At 37.5% G+C, this 17,992-nt stretch overlaps 3 protein-coding genes across 3 annotated transcripts; 1 reads left to right on the top strand and 2 right to left on the bottom strand.

Moving 5' to 3' along the window:
• Positions 1-135: 135 nt before the first annotated feature.
• LOC125237646 lies at positions 136-1,599 on the bottom strand. The gene is made up of 3 exons (XM_048144814.1): positions 1,447-1,599; positions 1,192-1,302; positions 136-664 (listed from the first exon to the last, which is right to left on the bottom strand). The coding sequence occupies exons 1-3, from the start codon at positions 1,524-1,526 to the stop codon at positions 466-468; spliced, it is 390 nt and encodes a 129-aa protein (XP_048000771.1). The 5' UTR covers positions 1,527-1,599; the 3' UTR covers positions 136-465.
• A 938-nt stretch (positions 1,600-2,537) lies between these two features.
• Positions 2,538-4,572, bottom strand: LOC125228487 (60S ribosomal protein L44). Its single transcript, XM_048133064.1, has 3 exons — positions 4,488-4,572; positions 4,173-4,346; positions 2,538-2,701 (listed from the first exon to the last, which is right to left on the bottom strand). The coding sequence occupies exons 1-3, from the start codon at positions 4,488-4,490 to the stop codon at positions 2,564-2,566; spliced, it is 315 nt and encodes a 104-aa protein (XP_047989021.1). The 5' UTR covers positions 4,491-4,572; the 3' UTR covers positions 2,538-2,563.
• Positions 4,573-4,850: 278 nt separating this feature from the next.
• Positions 4,851-17,647, top strand: LOC125231075 (transportin-3). Its single transcript, XM_048136423.1, has 11 exons — positions 4,851-5,131; positions 5,261-6,151; positions 6,328-6,507; positions 6,881-7,044; positions 9,250-9,463; positions 12,285-12,440; positions 13,332-13,534; positions 15,221-15,541; positions 15,834-16,012; positions 16,238-16,478; positions 16,939-17,647. The coding sequence occupies exons 1-11, from the start codon at positions 5,009-5,011 to the stop codon at positions 16,997-16,999; spliced, it is 2,733 nt and encodes a 910-aa protein (XP_047992380.1). The 5' UTR covers positions 4,851-5,008; the 3' UTR covers positions 17,000-17,647.
• Positions 17,648-17,992: the final 345 nt, after the last annotated feature.

The following is a 17,992-nucleotide window of genomic DNA, read 5'->3' as shown; positions in this document are numbered from 1 at the left end:
TTCTTTTATTTTTTAAAGCCAATTTAAAGCATATTCAGAATTGCATTTAATACAAGTGTTGATGTATGTGATATAATATAATAGATCAAATATAGGGAAACATATTGCATGTGTAAGCTCATATTTAACACCAATTTCTTTCCTATTTTTGATAACCTTCTAATCTAACTAAATGTTATAATTACATAGTATTTCATTATGTTGTATGAAAGGATAAGGTGAAGTACCTAAAGACTTAAAGAGTCACACAATTAATCAATTCTAGACACATGCAATCTCTGGCTTTCTGCTAAAGCAAATTAACCATCACACATTACTTAAGCTAGTGGTTTATATGTATAGAGATCAAACTGTAGTGAGATTTAAATATATCAGTGTGCTCACATTAATAAATCGCGATTGGAGTGGTTTATACCTTACAGAGGACATGACAAAAAATCAATAGACGAAATTGCATTTAACTTCCTATTCCTGGTCAGTTCCCTCCTCAGCTAGTTGAGCTAGTAGTGAGTCAATGGTCCAAACAGTGTCAGAAGCAGACTGGACTGTGGGAACACGCGCGCGCAGTGCTGCTAGCGCGGCCTCCACACCATCCGCCGAGCCTGAGTATCCATCGCCCACAGCAGCCAAGGTGTTGACAGTCTCCCTGTCTTTATGGTCTGTACTGTAAATAATATATTGTATTATTATTGAACAACCCTTTTTAATTTATTTATTAGCTTAACTCACTTCAGACATGTATCTTTATAAACAAAGACACAGTTGTTTCATTTCAGCATGGGCTTAAATTAAGCTGACTTGATGATGGATGCAAAGACAGACATGGTAACTATAAGAATAAGAATAGCTTTATTGCCCATAAAATGAATAACAGATATGACAGAGGTCTCCACAATAGGCTACGCCTGTATCGCGGGGAACCAGTTACAATTTAAGTAATTGAGTTAGTTACACAATGCAAATAATCTTAAGTAAAGTAAGTGTAAGGAATACAGGTAAGTACAAAGATACCTACATGCTTTTGAAATGTAACTAAAATATCTTCTGTCTCGGCATAAGTGAGGGAAAGTAAAAATTGAGATAAGAGTTTTTTTGCTTCTGTCATGGTGCAGTGTTTAAGAATGGCGTTGTAAGTAGTTGATCGGATTCGTTCTCCAAAAGACATAAAAGTAACGTTAAATAATAACTTACGGAGGCGGTTTGGCTATCTCCTTTTCTAGAATATCCTGCAAGTCGTCCAGGTCAGGTATAGTTGGTATATCATCACTGGACTCTGGTGAATTTTTCGGAATTATAAATTCTCTGTAAATTATTTATTTGTTACATAAATTTGCCAAATTTATAACTATATTTTACATATAAATACAGAAGTTTTGTCAGACTAATTTGTCTTTAGATTAGAAATATAAAACCAAAGTATACTTTGGTGTGTATCATTATACTCACTTCGGCTCAATGCGGGCTCCCTCGGTCCAAACTCCTACTATCTTCGGTTCCGGTGCATTAGAACTGATTGGTTCGTTCATTTTTAAACATATATCTTAAAGTTTCTTTGTTAGCACTAATAAAAGTGATACTAAAAAACTAAAATGAATCTGTCTTCAATTTCACCAATGTTTGTTTACACTTTGTTTTGAACTGTCAAGTTTTTTTTTTAAATGTACTTGACATAGGAGGTCTTATAAAAAACAATAAAATTATAGTTTAGCACATTTCTGTAAAGGGAAATTTAAAAATTATTTGAGAAAAATAGTTTTATAAACCTAAATCACTGTAGCATTTCAAACGAAGATATGTAGCCGGTCTGTCAAATTAGTCAATAGTATTCGCTTTTTTCTAGAGACGGAAACGGCTTGACAGACTATAACTGGGACAGCGAAGCGTTAATCTCTGTAAGGCTCCGCGCACACGGGCGACAAAGTTGCTCGGCAACTTTCGTATTTGTATGAAAAGTTGCATCGCCTCGTGTGCGCACCTTCATACTAGCCCATAGATCGAGCGACGGAGACAAAACAGTTTTGTCGCCCGTGTGCGCGGAGTCTAAGAAAACTTTCAGTGAGGTGTTTACTTGTTAAGGTAACCAAATTTGGTAGCCGTGCAATGTATACTCTGTCAGTAAATAAGAACAAAGAAAACTATATGCATCCTATTCTTTAGGGTGCTAGAGAAAAGGATACCTAGTTTTCTTAGTTTTTATTTACTGACAGACTTGTTTGACAGAGTATAGCATGTCCATCGACCGGGTTGCACCGAAATCCTTCCGTATTAGGGCGTTCAGCAAGTGTCGACAAAACTTGCCAATTTGAAGCCGCTGCGCTAAACGAAGTTAGCGCTTACTGGCTCAATCAATCACAAAAATAGTATACACACCTATTTTCTCAGTTTATTATATTTTACTTTAAGCCAGCTGTTTGATTTCTGCTCTCCATATATTATGTGCCTGGGCTAAGATGCCCAGAAATGGTTTTCAGACCAGTCCCAGACAGTTAAGACAACTCAGTCAGTTAGACAGGGGGGTCAAATAAATCAAAGTCATATTAGTTGTTCTTATTTATTATCGCGCCTAGAACTGGATCATCTGTCCCTTCCTCTTCTTGTCACCACCAAGCTCGAAGTGCTTGCACCTCTTCAGCGCCACCTGGGATCGCACTTTGCAGTCGGCGCATTCCAGTCGGAGTACAATTTTCTTGGTAGTTTTCGCCTAGAACAGAAAAAAATTGATGGATAAAAATAACACCTAACTTATAGGATAAGTTTAGGTGAACGCGCGGCGATTCGCGGTTGGCTCGACGTGTGATTTGAGATTGTAACGAAATGTTGTTTTATACATGATCGCGAGAAATGCCAGTGCTATCTTGAAATGTACAACAGCGTGAAGCTGCCATTATCTCAATGTAGCTTTATATCTACCAAAGACCTATATAACTTCGTAAAGACAGATAAAGTCTAAGAAAAAAACGTACCCTAAAACCATACAGAAAAAGGTACAGTGAGCTAGATGGCGATACACCTTTGGAGTACGCTCGGCTAGATGGCGGTAATATTAATATTTGACATTATAAAACATATCAAGCTAAGAATATGGGCCAAATTGTCAAAACTGAGGTTCAAAAGTTTTAAGCCTGTGTCGAGAGATGGCAGTCTATGCACTGTGATTACACATTTGACTTTGACAGTAACTCTCTTTAATACTCGATCCTCTTTGATATCTACTGACCACACGCCTATTAAGTAGTTTAGATGACTGGTCTGGCCAAGCACTGGGTTACATTTTACAAGATGAGTAAAATGACACAGCATAAGTAGACCTCAAAGTACATTATATTCAGTAAAATTACCTAAATACTGTGTATCATAAGTATTTTAGTCTATTAGTCCATTTAGTCCTTCTTGGATTAGCCTTTGACTACCAACGTGTTTTTGAGCGAAAATGACCATAAGTTTATACCCTCTCCTCTGTATAAGGTTAAGAATAAAAACATGATGTCTGAGACACCCACCTCATCAGTTAAAGGTTAGGACAAAAAAGATGTGTCAAATCAATGGATAATAAAATAAGAAAAGAGGGTAGCACATTCGTATCTGAATTAGAAAATTAGTTTATCCATACAAAAATAAAGGAAATCCTTTTATTACAAAGTGAAGGAAAAACTATAAATACAGATCATGGCCAGAACTTAAAAAGGCGAACTTTTTGTAATATAAAAAAATTACAAATTCTAAGCAAATTTTATTAAATTACGGCACACCACCACAACCACATACATATAAAGAACAATGAACATAATTTGGAATTTGTACTGTAGTTCAAGATTCTAGCTAGATTAATAGCAAAACTTGTCTAACTAAACATCAGGTTTCAGGTATCATTCTGTCCCAAATTTTAAAAAAGCTCACTTAAATATTAGAGATCAATATAGAGGTTTATTTTCTTTTTAAGAATGCCAATTTAATTTATTTAATGAAATGCCCAATGCCCACATACATATTACATTTACATCCCTTCAACAACCTATAGATATATACATTCAAGAGTGCAGATAAAAAAATTACCCTAATTCAATCAGGGTAGAGAAGGACCACTAAAGTGACTAAACATCAATCCTTAGCAAATTCAAACGTTTTAATAATTTGAGTAATCAATATCGGCGTTTAGAGGTTATGTTGTTTACCTTTTTCTTGAAGATGGGCTTAGACTGACCACCATAACCCTGCTGTTTGCGGTCGTAACGTCTTCTGCCCTGAGCGGCGTGCCTTTCCTTGGACTTCTTGTATTGAGACACCTTGTGGGTCTTGTGGACCTTGCATTTTTTGCAGTACGTCCTGCGCTGTTTAGGTACGTTGACCTGAAAATAACAAGGTTCACCGTTGAAATATGTCCTATAATTCACAACAAATGTCACAAGCAACACGATTAACGATCTTTATCGACATTATAAGTCACGTAAATCACGATTTATTTGGATGAAATAAGAAAAATCACACACCATTTTCGTGTTTGACTTTGCACGATCCAAAGAAACGTCAAAAAGAAGTGGCCAGTGTTGCTACGCTTTTCAGTAATGATATCCAATGTTACCAGGCGACATAAATATCGGAAGGCTTAGGTCGGCTACAAGCTATCCGTTTTCTTCCGGCTAGATTTGATCTTGCTTTTCTTATATATTTTTATCTGTGAATATTTATTTATATAGACTTTATTCTTTTTCATTTTTTTGTAATAAGGTATTAAAGAGCCTTTTTTTATTTTATTAGGTTTATTTATAATCCATGTCTAATTCACAAGTATGGCAAAAATAAAAAAATAATCGACACGTCAAATTTTGATATTGATACTCTACTGTTTATGGTTTCCATCATTCGGGCATTTTTCATTCGGCTGTTTGTTTGATTATTTTACTCCGATATTTCGTTGTTTTCTACGTACATTAGTATGTAATTTATACTGTTTTCAGTGTTTTGATAGTGTGGTGTTGAGGATTAACCTCGATTCGGAAGTGAAAACATCATGGATACGCCGTCAATGGAAACTATATACCAGGCCATAAGTGCTCTTTACGAGAACTCCAATGCTAATGATAAGGAAATTAAAGAAAAGGCTTCCAAATGGCTCGGAGAAGTGCAAAAATCCGTAAGTTTCTTTCTTTGTTAAAAATTCCATACTTCATCAATAATAATCCTTTTAATTTAGTAACGAGTTCATGAGGTAGTGAAATCTCTTTTCTGTTGTAAATCCTTAATGTTTTGTTTTGTTTTTCAGATACATTCATGGAAAATAGCTGATGAGTTGTTACAACAGAAGAAGGATATCCACTCGTGTTATTTTGCTGCTCAGACAATGAGGTCAAAAGTGCAACATAACCTATCAGAGCTTCCTGAGGAAGCTCGTGCTTCTCTTAGGGACTCCCTTATAGCCCATTTAAGAGGAGATATGTCAGAAACTAGTCAAGCTATCCTCACGCAGTTGTGCCTGGCTCTTGCAGACCTAGCATTACAAATGCCAACATGGAAGAACTGCACTAGTGACCTAATAAAATCATTTTCAGACAGAAGTAATCCAGCATTATTAGAAATTTTGACAGTACTACCACAAGAAATTGACTCTTCAAGTTTGAAATTAGGTGAAAACAGGCGTGAAGACATTAGGCTGGAATTACGAACAAATACTGATCTAGTTACTCTATTTTTAAAAGAAAGCATAACAAGTACACAAAATACACAGTTAGCACTAAAAATTATAAAATGCATGACATCATGGATACATGTAAGGGCAGTGAACATTCAAGAAATTCCTCAGAATGCTGTAATAGCATACTGCTTGCAAGTTCTTAGAGATTACAATTGTATAAATACACTGCATGATGCGGCATCAGACTGCTTGTGTTCACTACTACACTGTCTAGAAGAAAATAATAATAATGAAGAGATAGAAAGACTATTATTTGAAAGTGTAGGATCTTTAGAAGAGTGCTATCACTTAGCAGTGGCTCATGAAGAAGAGGATAAGGCTTCAAACTTTGCTAGGATCTTCACAGAATTGGCAGAGACCTTCTTGGAAAAGATTATTTCTGCCACAGCAACAGGGCAGACCCACTTTGCTATGAGATCACTAGAGTTAGCTCTAGTTTGTGTTGGACATCATGATTATGAGGTAATATTTTTAATGATTAGATCTCACTGAAATACCTCTAAATGGTATTTTTATAGTAAAACATTTATATTGTGTTATATTGGCTATTACTATCTAAACATGCATTATTTATGAAAAAATATTTTAAACTTTTTTTTTCATGAAGGTCAAATACTAAATGTTTAATGTATTAACAGGTGGCTGAAATTACATTTAATCTATGGTACCGCTTGTCTGAAGTTGTGTACCGAAGAGACTACCAGCCTCTAACAGATGCATTTAAGCCGCATATAGAGCGCCTTATTGAAGCCCTAGCAAGGCATTGCCAGTGCGAGCCTGATCGCACACAGCTTCTTGATGAAGGAGATGATTTCTATGTAAGTATAAATATAATAATATTTTGTTTATAATTCTGCAAGTATTAAATAGGAAAGACATATACACAGCTTAATTGGATTCATATACACAGATTGGTTGTTAACAACATCACCACAATTGGATTAAAAATTTGTAAAGGTGTATAAAGGTGCAATCTAAGAGTATATTTCAGTGCTGGAAGTCGGCAGCACTATGCTGAGGTTAAACCATTTCATGGCACCTTCTCGTTTTTTATATCTTCCTATTTGTAATATTTTTCTCTTTTGTGTGTTTATGAATAAAATACATCCTATTCTATTCTATTTTTCATTTGTATGTATAGAAACTTTTACTTGGTCACTTTGGAAATATATGGCTGTTCCTTGTTTCCAGGAGTTCAGAGTGAAGGTGATGGAGCTGATCAAAGATGTAGTGTTCATTGTGGGCTCCAGCTCAGTCTTCCGGCAGATGTTTGCCACATTGCAGGCTGACTTGTCCTGGGAGCGCACTGAGGCTGCACTCTTTGTCATGCAAGCTGTTGCCAAAAATATTTTACCGTGAGTGTCCAAATCATTTTTTACAATTGTTTTAATCCCCATACATCGGTTACTCAATGAAAATAATCTCTTTGAATTCATTCTTGCTAATAAAAACTATAAAATCATATAGTTGCCCTCTCAATGGATGATATCAACTTTACAGTATTAAGAGACAATTTGCAACGCATAATGCAGTGGTTTACTGTCAACAATTTACTTCTTAATTCTAAGAAAACCAAATGTATTCGATTCTCTCTGCCGAATGTTAAACCAATCGATACAAAAATACTTTTGAATGATGAATGCTTAGAGATGGTAGATACAACACTGTTCCTTGGCTTAACATTGGACAAAAATCTACAATGGAGTCCTCATATAAGGAAACTAGCAAGCAAATTAAGTTCAGCCGCATACGCCGTTAGGAGAATCAGGCAACTGACTAATGTTGAGACAGCTCGCCTAGTGTATCATAGTTATTTTCACAGTGTAATGTCATACGGTATTCTGGTTTGGGGCAAAGCAGCTGACATACAGACTATCTTTGTATTACAAAAGAGAGCCATTCGTTCTATTTACAACTTAGGAACACGTGAATCAGTAAGAGAACTCTTCAAAGAAATTAATATCTTAACTGTAGCTTCCCAATACATTTATGATAGTATAATTTATGTTGTTAAGAATTTAGACTGTTTCACTAAGAATTCTGATATCCATAATTATAACACTAGAAACAAAAATAAGCTTGCCATAAAGAAGTTTCGTGTCCGTAAAGTACAGAAGTCATTTGTTGGGCAATGCATTCATTTTTATAATAAGTTACCTGACACTGCTTTGAGATTACCCCTCCCAGCTCTTAAGAACTACTTAAAAAAATCATTGATGTTAAAGGCTTATTACAGAGTCGAGGACTATTTGACAGACAAACATGCATGGCCCGAACCAGAAACTACAAAAAACGAATAGCAATTAAAATAATTGTATTATGTATAGACGACACAGTTCAGATAAGAAAGCACATCAAATATTTTATATTTTATGTTGTGTAGGTAAATTACATATTTAATGATATTGAGATTCATATTATCTTTTTCTTCTATGACAATTTGATATGTTTTCTCTGAAGAAGAACGACGTATTATTAAGCAATAATATAATTTATTGAAATTGATTTCCATAGAGTACCTAGTCTGTTCATATTCTTTGATGAATACTTTTGTATGTTAAATTGTATGTTGTTATTTAATGCATGTTAATTATAAGATGTAATGTTTTGAAAAGAAGTTGCCCGCCGAGTTTCTTGCCGGTCCCATAGTGGATACCCCCCTCCCAACTGAGGGGGGACTGAAATCTTCTCGAGGCTGAGGCGTAGGGTTAGAGCCGGCGTAGCTTTATTTGACGTTCATATGCGCATTGTAATATGCCTACTTGAAAAATAAATATTTCTTTTTCATAATCTAATCACCCAACATAGCATAATCTAATCACCCAACATACTAAAATCAACCCTTGATGGGCTTGATGTAGTAAGTTATTTGGTTTAAATAAAATGGTATAATTTTAATTGGCTATGGTTATTACATTTTGATTACATTATGATTTTCAAGATATTTTACTCATTAGTTAATGCATTAGTAGTTTTAAATAGAGTTGTGCCTGCTCGTTCACTGAAAAGATCGCTCCCAACAAGTACGATTTCCGAAGTGTACTAGTTCGTTCTTTTAGGACATTTAGGAAAGTAGTATCTACACCGAGAGAGCGAGAGATAAATTGTGCGTATGGCGTAGAGTAAGGGCTCATTTAGACGGTACGAGAACTCGCATAAGAGTTTTATTACATTGCGGTATTTGATGACTGTGCAAAATTGTATGTAACCTCAACAGCCCGCAATGTAACTAAAATCGCATGCGAGTTCGCACGCCGTCTAAATCAGGATTAACGTTCGCTCGTACTAGCCGAGAGCTGATCGGCCATTTTCGCGCGCTCTCGGTCGGTTTCGGTAGGATCACACGGATCGCTTTGCTGTCATGGTCACTCCTCGGCTCTTCGCTCCTTTCGCTCCCATTCTGTTGCGCGTGTGTGAGTGTACTAAATGTACTAGAGAGCAGAATCATTTGGAAGTAGTTTGGTCTAGTACAGTGCAGGGAATCGTGTCTTTTATACTATTAGTACATGTCCTACACAAGCCTAGTTTTAAATTAAAATTTTAATCTTTTGGTTTTATAGGGATGAATATGAATATGTTCCAAAAGTTGTGGAAGCAATCCTGTCCATGCCTGAAGGCGCTCACCCGGCAGTCCGAAAAACGTGCATCCTGCTCTTGGGAGAGCTGTGTGACTGGATTGAGAGGCATCCTACATGCCTGGAGCCCTGTCTCCAGACCTTAGTCACGGCGTTACAGGAGCCTAAATTGGCTCCAGCAGCAGCTACTGCATTGCAAGTAAGTTGGAATGCTGATTATCTGAAAACGTGTAGGTTAAAGTTTTTGAAACTATTTCTTTTTAGTATGCTTTTGCTGATGAAAAAAAATTGATGTTTAAATTATATTTTACAAACATGCTTAAATAATAGAAGTAGTGTAGGTACTAAACAAATCTAAGGATTTAAATTAAATAATAAACTTAAGAGGCCGTCAATATCAAAAAGTAGAAAATCGTAAAATTGGTAGTTTTCTACGTCCGGTTTTAGTTTCAGTATATACTTATTGATAAGAAAAGCACTTGTTTTAAACAGCGCGTATTCTTATCTACAAAATCAGTAGTTAACATCAAGGAAAAGTTACTCCCTGAATTAATTATGATTTTTTTCCTGACGCTAGTTTAAGAAAACCCGCAAATAGTGCTCACGTCTGAGTGAGCTGAGCTCAATTTTGTATACTTTAGGCTGCTAAAATTGATGCTGTCGCATTACTTATATCCTAAACTAAAAATTCAGTAGTTTACATGTGTGTTATCATGCTACTAAAATACAGTAAATGGAAGTTAAACGACATCAATATTTGTCTAAAAATACTTCAAATCAAATGGCAATTACTTCGAAAACCTTTTAGGCAAACAAAAGGCTTTCTTGATAATTATAAACTTTAAGTATGTGTATGCAAAATTGTGTGTAATACAAATCAGGAAACACTTCCAATTTTAGATACATACTTACTTAAAGTTGTAACTAAAATGCGGTCGGCCCCTGTCGGCATCTTCATAAATTTGAATATGTACGACCGTGTTTTAGTTTTAAAATAATGTTATTTTATAAGCTAGATAACTGGACTACAGAATTATTACCTTTTCATATTTTTCCTTACAAAGAGAACGAATAAAATCAATGTTGAATATAAACTTTCGTAAATTTTCCATACAAACGTCAAAACTGCGAACAGATTCTATTTAGTCAGACGCCCGATCGGGCTCGTTCGGAGCGGACGTGTCGCCAAATTTGCTCCAATGACATTTGTTTTTGACACTGGAAATCATATACGGATACAAAAAGATTGCCAGTGCTATGAATGTATTCAAAAGTAATAAGGTAAATAAATATCGTCACGTCTAAAAGAGTCTCAGTTTAAAATCGTTTTTTTTTTTGTGTTGTTTACTACTTATTATTGTTGAGAAATAAAAAATATATGTATTTTTTGTCTTCTAAACTTTATTAAAATGAAAGAGTTTTAAAATTAATTTTAACTCGTTGGACTTTATTTTCATTATACTGGTCACATTATTTAGTGTGTCAGTGTGTGTAACATTCTCTATCGCGAAGAGACATTCAGTGTGGCGTATGAAAAAACTAACAGAACTAATCATTATAATTATATTCTATAAACGATTATTTACGTAAATGGCGAAATTATTAATTGTAATAATATATTATCTTATCACAAAATTGTTCTGTATGACTTACCTTCTTACGTTCAATATAATTTTTAAATGGTGTTTGCACACGGGGCACGTAACCTTAGATTCAGACAACTTTAACTAAATTTTGAAAATTATTATTTTAATGAAGAATTCTATATATGGCAACAATTTTACATGTAAACTGACTGTCAACCTCTGTTCATACATAACCTCAACCTTTGTCTCAGTGCATTTATAACAGATATTATAATGGCTAAACCGATCAGGAACAGTGAATTATTTTAATTCATTCGGAAAAGGGTTTAACCATTTATAATTAGAATATTAAACGAAGCACTGTTTTTTACACCAGAGTTGTTTTGATTTTATATGGTGTTTGCACAAATTTATTTTGAAAAATAATCGGAGTCAATTCGTGTGAGATGGTAACACTAAATTGACACTGTCCGCAATCTAAACACGCGGCAGCGGGTCAAGCCAAGTTCAAGTAACCGAACTGGCAGACAACATCGTGTGTAATATTACACGAACTATTTGGAGCCTCTATGGGCGTCCTCACAACAAAAACTAATTCACATAAACGTCTTAAATTTGGCTCTTATATTGATATTTGTGACATACATATTATGTGCCTGTCGTGATTGTTTCACCGGATGGTCTGATCGGAAGATTAGACCATTTCGTTGGATCTCCTTCTTGTTTATGTCTTATTATTTGTAACGTTTATTTTGTGTGTGTGTTAACGAATAAATTAATTATATTCTATTCTATTCTATTATAAAAGTTATAAGGAATGATATTTTATATCATCAATTGTCATAAAACATTTTAAGGACTGCCATTGAACTTGGCACCCGTTTAGATCTCACTGCTTTTGTCGTTGACGCCAACAACCAAGGCATATATAATATTGAACTTGGCTCATATTTCCCTTTTTTGGTTTTGATGGGATTTTAACGTTACAACTGATCTTCAGTGAAACTATAGACCTGTCTTAAGTTCCTCTCTTTTAGGTCACTGACCTCTTCCAGTAAATTGCGGTAGTGTGCGAAAAGTATGTTGGTGAGTGTGACGTGCGTTAGTGTGTGTAAATGGGGTAATTTGACAGATACTGAATTTTTACCCATCGTGACGGGCTCTTAAGGTCAAAATCACGGAATAACGTAAATATATGGTCTTCCCTCGGAGAATATTCCTAATGATTAATTTGCGATAAGGATTATTTTTCAGAATATAAGTTGGAATTTTAGACGGATCTTATTGTTGTTGTGTTCTGTGCTTTAAAATCATACAACACTTGTCATCTATGCAAATTGGACAATTTTTAGTCGCGGTAAAAATCATCATAAATAATATGAATAGTTATCATTGATCAATCGAACACCAAGTTGAAACATAGTATTCCCGCAGAACATCTGCAAGGCGTGCAGCAAGGAGGCGGCGTCGCACGCCGTGACGCTGCTGCGCGCCACGCGCCACCTCGACAGCCTGGCGCTGCCGCCCGGCGCCGGCGCGTCGCTCGTGCGCGCGCTCGCCAGCGCGCTCGCCTCGCTGCCTCAGGACCAGGTCGCTCTACTTCACACACATACTTCCCCGCACAGGACATCTGCAAGGCGTGCAGCAAGGAGGCGGCGTCGCACGCCGTGACGCTGCTGCGCGCCACGCGCCACCTCGACAGCCTGGCGCTGCCGCCCGGCGCCGGCGCGTCGCTCGTGCGCGCGCTCGCCAGCGCACTCGCCTCGCTGCCTCAGGACCAGGTCGCTCTACTGCACACACATACTTCCCCGCACAGGACATCTGCGAGGCGCACGGCCAGGCCTAGAGGCGTCACGCGCCTCCTGTGTAGTCGCATGGCATGTATAGTCTACCGATTGGAAGCTCTACAGCCACTTAGGCCAATCTACAACCATGTCAAAATGACAAGCAGTAAGAGATCTCTTACAATCTGATTAATAACATCACTATGACATAGTTCTACAGTTCCAATTGGTTGACTGTACCTAGTAGTAACTTATTAGTATTAGTTAAATAAAGCGGAGGTATTTGTTGTTTTACGGACAAGTGAAGGATCTGTTACGTTAGTAACTTATAAATAAACTGTGGTACAGCGACGACATCGTGACGATACTCATAAACAGTTGTCATTGCAACCCAGCAGTCGACGTGGCACGGGTCGTAATTTGGTTCATACGCAACGTATGGTTATGTCTAAATATATAACAAAAACTCCTAGAGTTTCTAAAATACAACTATTAGGCCTACTTGCACCAACCAGCCAACCAAGTGGTGTGGCCTATCAACTGTCATATTCCATATAAAATGGTGGGTTAACCCTCCATTTTCGTTGGTGCAAGTGGCCGTTAGTGTCATAAGTCTTGCAGCTCAAGGACTCCTCGTGTATGGCAGACACACTTCATAATATTTTTATTTCATTAATCATATTCATTTAATCTGCAGCTGACGGTGGCGATGCGGGAAGCCGCCTCGATCCAACTGAGCGCGCTGAAGGAGATCCTATCCGGCAGCGGCGGCGACACGGACCCGTGCCCCACGCTGGACCTGCTGGCGGCGCTGTTCCGCGAGCTGTCGCCGCGCAAGGCCGACGCCTGCGTGCCCGCGCTCGGCGACGCCTGGCCCGTGCTACACGACGTGCTCATCAAGTACGTGCCTTCTTATGTAGCTAGCCGGTAGATGTAACTGCGCTGCTGAATCAATAAGACCAGAACCAGTAAGACAGCCTATTCTTAACTATTGATTTTAAGCCAAAAATGTGTTTTCGTCAATTTACAGCAATATTTGGCTGACTATTAACGCTTTTTATGACATCTCTGAATATTAATAATAATAATGCATTTTAATGTTCAATACAATAACGTACTATTATTATTACTTTTTTATTATTGTTCGACATCTATTTTTTTTTTAATCAATTATTGAATTTGTATGACAGTATTTTCTATTTTAAAAATGTAATATTGTATTGTACCCTAATTATGATAATTTAATTATGTAAAATACCGGTATAAAAATTAACGGTTATGTATAAATATGCAAGCAAATATTGTTCTTATGGCAACCGACAAAGTGATATTGTAATTTAGTAACATCATATATTGTATTTATACTACTATGTTGTTATTTACTGAAAATGAAAATGAAAATGAAATGAAAAGCAAATATTGTTTTTCAAGTGGCAATGCGCATATGAACGTCAAATAAAGTGCTCTAATACGCCTCAGCCTCGAGTAATTTCAGTCCCCCCTCAGTTGGGAGGGGGTATCCATCATGGGACCGGCAAGAAACTCGGCGGGCAACTTCTTTTCAAAACATTACATCTTATAATTAACATGCATTAAATAACAACATACAATTTAACATGCAAAAGTATTAATCAAAGAATATGAACAGACTAGGTACTCTATGGAAATCAATTTCAATAAATTATATTATTGCTTAATAATACGTCGTTCTTCTTCAGAGAAAATATATCAAATTGTCATAGAAGAAAAAGATAATATGAATCTCAATATCATTAAATATGTAATTTACCTACACAACATAAAATATAAAATATTTGATGTGCTTTCTTATCTGAACTGTGTCGTCTATACATAATACAATTATTTTAATTGCTATTCGTTTTTTGTAGTTTCTGGTTCGGGCCATGCATGTTTGTCTGTCAAATAGTCCTCGACTCTGTAATAAGCCTTTAACATCAATGATTTTTTTAAGTAGTTAAAACTGTGAAAATAACTATGAAAATAACTATGATACACTAGGCGAGCTGTCTCAACACTGTGAAAATAACTATGATACACTAGGCGAGCTGTCTCAACATTAGTCAGTTGCCTGATTCTCCTAACGGCGTATGCGGCTGAACTTAATTTGCTTGCTAGTTTCTTTATATGAGAACTCCATTGTAGATTTTTGTCCAATGTTAAACCAAGAAACAGTGTTGTATCTACCATCTCTAAGCATTCATCATTCAAAAGTATTTTTGTATCGATTGGTTTAACATTCGGGTTTAACATACTGTTTAGGTTAACCTCATATGTATGTTATGAACCTCCAGGTCTATTTGTATTACTTTAGTTTCTGGTACATTATGTACTACATATATGTATGATGTTTATTATGACTGTTTGTGTTCTAAATAAACTAAAAAAAAAAAAAATCATCCGACATTGCTTCCATGCCTCGCTCTGTGTGAACCCGGCTAATAGACTATAGAAGTGATTTCTTTATTGTCCATTTAAGTATGGAAATGCGCAACTTATCCTGCTCATATTTACACATAAGTGCCATTTGTTAGAAGTTATTTATAATATTGTATTTGCTTGCGACAGATACCAGTCGGACGGGCGCGTGATGGAGCGCGGCTGCCGCGCGCTGCGCTTCGCGCTCCGCTGCTGCGCGCGCCGCGCCGCGCCGCTGCTGCCGCACCTCGCGCGCGCCATGGCCGACATCTACGCGCAGCACCAGCACTCCTGCCTGCTCTACCTGGCCAGCATCCTCGTCGACGAGCTCGCGCACGAGCCCGAGTGTGTTTCGGACCTTATCGACCTCCTCAAGGCGCTCATGCCGCGCGCCTTCGAGCTGCTGCAACAGGAGAACGGCCTTAAGGACAACCCTGACACTGTCGATGACCTCTTCAGGCTGTGTATCAGGTATGTTATATAAGCTGCTTGTATCAATTCTATCTAGCTAGTATCATTAGGAGAGCTGTTTTATGGATGGACAAGTGGATACTATTACAGGCATTTACAATGTGACTTTAGAAAACTTGCCGACTGTATCACCAAATGTATATCAGTCACAGCTGTGTTTGCTTGAACTTGAAATGTCTAAATTTCACATCACTCTAATGTCTGGTTCCTAATGTTCCTATATTCTATCGTTTTACCTACCTACAATGCTTACATAGGTTCTTATCTAAATTTCAATTCTCTCATTCTCCAGATTCCTGCAACGCATCCCGCTAGAGTTCCTCTCATCCGGCGCGATGCCGGCCGTCGTGCAGTGCGGCACGCTGGCCACGGCGCTGGACCACCGCGAGGCCAACTGCTCCGTCATGAAGTTCCTGCTGGACCTCGTCTCCCGAGCCACCACCACTCGGGAGCAGAACAAGGAGATCAAAGGTGAGTGTGGGGGTAATAAAATAACATAAATAAATTTTGAAAAAACCCCGACATAGTGGACCGATTTTCATGAAACATTGCTAAGAACACTCCCGAGTAATTCAGCTTTCAAACAAAAAAATCTAAATCGGTTCATACGTTCGGTAGTTACGATGCACAGACAGACACGCCAAACTTATACCACGTTTCAGTAGAGTCCAAATGTACAGTGATTTCTATTTCCAGTGTTAGCGGACGCGATCCTCGAGCAGTACGGCGGCGAGCTGATGTACGGGCTGATGCAGTCGGCGGTGCTGCACCTGCACTCGTACATGCTGGGCGAGGTGGGCGAGGTGGTGCTGGAGCTGGTGCGCTGGCAGCGCGCGCGCGGCGCCGAGCTGCTGGCGCCCGCGCTGGCGCGCCTGCCGCGCGGGCCCGTGGCCGCCACCGAGCACCAGTGCTGGAACTTCCACCAGCTCGCCATCAGGTGTGTTCGCGGCATGAGGCCTCCATGAAGGCTCCGCCCGTTTCCGGCCAGGCGTCCCGACACTACATCATGTCGTGGCATTTCCGCCCCGTGTAAGAGCATTGTCACATTATCGATATCGTATGTAGGACCGATATCCAAGATATCAAAGGTTTGACAATCGTCTTTGACATCCTTTCTACATCCGATATCGGATGGGATAATGTGAAAACGCACTTAAGTGTGTTAACGTAAAAAGCGACCGACGCACATATCGCCAAACAGTACTCTTTATTGTTTTGTGTGTAAATTATATGACTGTAAAATAGCAGAAGTAGCAATCTTAATAAAATAAATAAAAATTTAATGAAAACCATACTGAATACACTACCTACTGCCAGACTTGATTTAAGAGTTACTAAGTTCAATTTAGAAAGTTGTACCTATACATATATTTATATGTTGTTTGTTTTCGTTTCAGGGCTGAAAAATGCAAGGAAATGACACGATTACTGCGAGACTTCGCGAGGTTGTATCGGTAACTGACTGAAATTTCTCAGCTCAACCCGAAAGTGAACATAGAACAATATTAATGGTATTCAATAGAATGGATAAACATATTACGTTATTTCGGAAAACGATATTTACGAATGTGGTTCATAATTATCGAAATCATATCTTAGAAGGATGTATTTATCTGTCTGTGAGAGTATTGACACTGATCCAAAGATTGGAATGAAAACATACGTACTAATAAAATAACGAAAATTAATTAAATTCGAGTGTTTGAAGTGACGGTAAAAAAAGAACACTGAAGTCATTGAACAGGTTTTATAAATAATTACAGTACCTATATAGGCTATCATTATTATATCAAAAAATATTATGATTATGAAGGAGCAATAATAAAGAAAGAAAATATACTCTATATTCACTGTCAAATTTGTTGTTTTGACACAATAAACTGGAAGATGAAAATTATTCCAGCGTAGTAATCTCACTACATTTGTCTCTAATTATTGACTGTGAAAGATTGATTAAGTTTTGTGTTTCAAATGAAACCAATGATAAACTCGGTGCGAGTTAGGTAAGTATGCCGTTTTATTTCTAAGTAAATATATTTTGTTATATACTCTCTTTTATTTCAAATGTGATTTCATTGTAAATATTTATTAAAAATGTTTACTTTATATCTTTGGTTTTTTATTAAACATTTTAACTAGTTAACCGTTTCTGTGCGTCATAAGTTCTTTGGCGCCACCACAAATAGAAAGACAAGTTTTGTTTCTAAGGACACTCAGGTTGATATTAAGTTCTACCCCAAGTCACATCTCGGACACTGGCGATCAAATATATGAAAGAGGCGCGTTCCTAGCACACATTCTAAGCTCGTGTAGGTGAACGCGTACCATGCTTGTATGAGTGAGATATGACAGGTCGACTGGTCGCGTTTTTGACAGGCGGTAACTGCGAGGTAACCGAGAGGGGGTGGGCGGCGCTTTCAGCGGGGAGCGGAAGTGGCCATACTGTACGAT

This window comes from Leguminivora glycinivorella, chromosome 1 (assembly GCF_023078275.1).
Source record: "Leguminivora glycinivorella isolate SPB_JAAS2020 chromosome 1, LegGlyc_1.1, whole genome shotgun sequence".
In the NCBI taxonomy this organism is placed as follows: Eukaryota; Metazoa; Arthropoda; class Insecta; order Lepidoptera; family Tortricidae; genus Leguminivora; species Leguminivora glycinivorella.
Note: the sequence above shows the minus strand (reverse complement) of the source record. Positions and strands in the feature narration are given on the sequence as shown.

Bases quoted from the DNA above. Each gene is read 5' to 3' on its own strand.
- LOC125237646 (XM_048144814.1), bottom strand. From the start codon at position 1,526: ATGAACGAACCAATCAGTTCTAATGCACCGGAACCGAAGATAGTAGGA. The intron at 1,303-1,446 runs GTGAGTATAATG...AATAATTTACAG, and splicing joins GGAGCCCGCATTGAGCCGAA to AGAATTTATAATTCCGAAAA. The intron at 665-1,191 runs GTAAGTTATTAT...TATTATTTACAG, and splicing joins GAGATAGCCAAACCGCCTCC to TACAGACCATAAAGACAGGG.
- LOC125228487 (XM_048133064.1), bottom strand. The intron at 2,702-4,172 runs GTAAACAACATA...TTTCTGTTCTAG, and splicing joins AGCCCATCTTCAAGAAAAAG to GCGAAAACTACCAAGAAAAT.
- LOC125231075 (XM_048136423.1), top strand. From the start codon at position 5,009: ATGGATACGCCGTCAATGGAAACTATATACCAGGCCATAAGTGCTCTT. The intron at 9,464-12,284 runs GTAAGTTGGAAT...GTATTCCCGCAG, and splicing joins CAGCAGCTACTGCATTGCAA to AACATCTGCAAGGCGTGCAG. The intron at 13,535-15,220 runs GTACGTGCCTTC...TGCTTGCGACAG, and splicing joins CTACACGACGTGCTCATCAA to ATACCAGTCGGACGGGCGCG.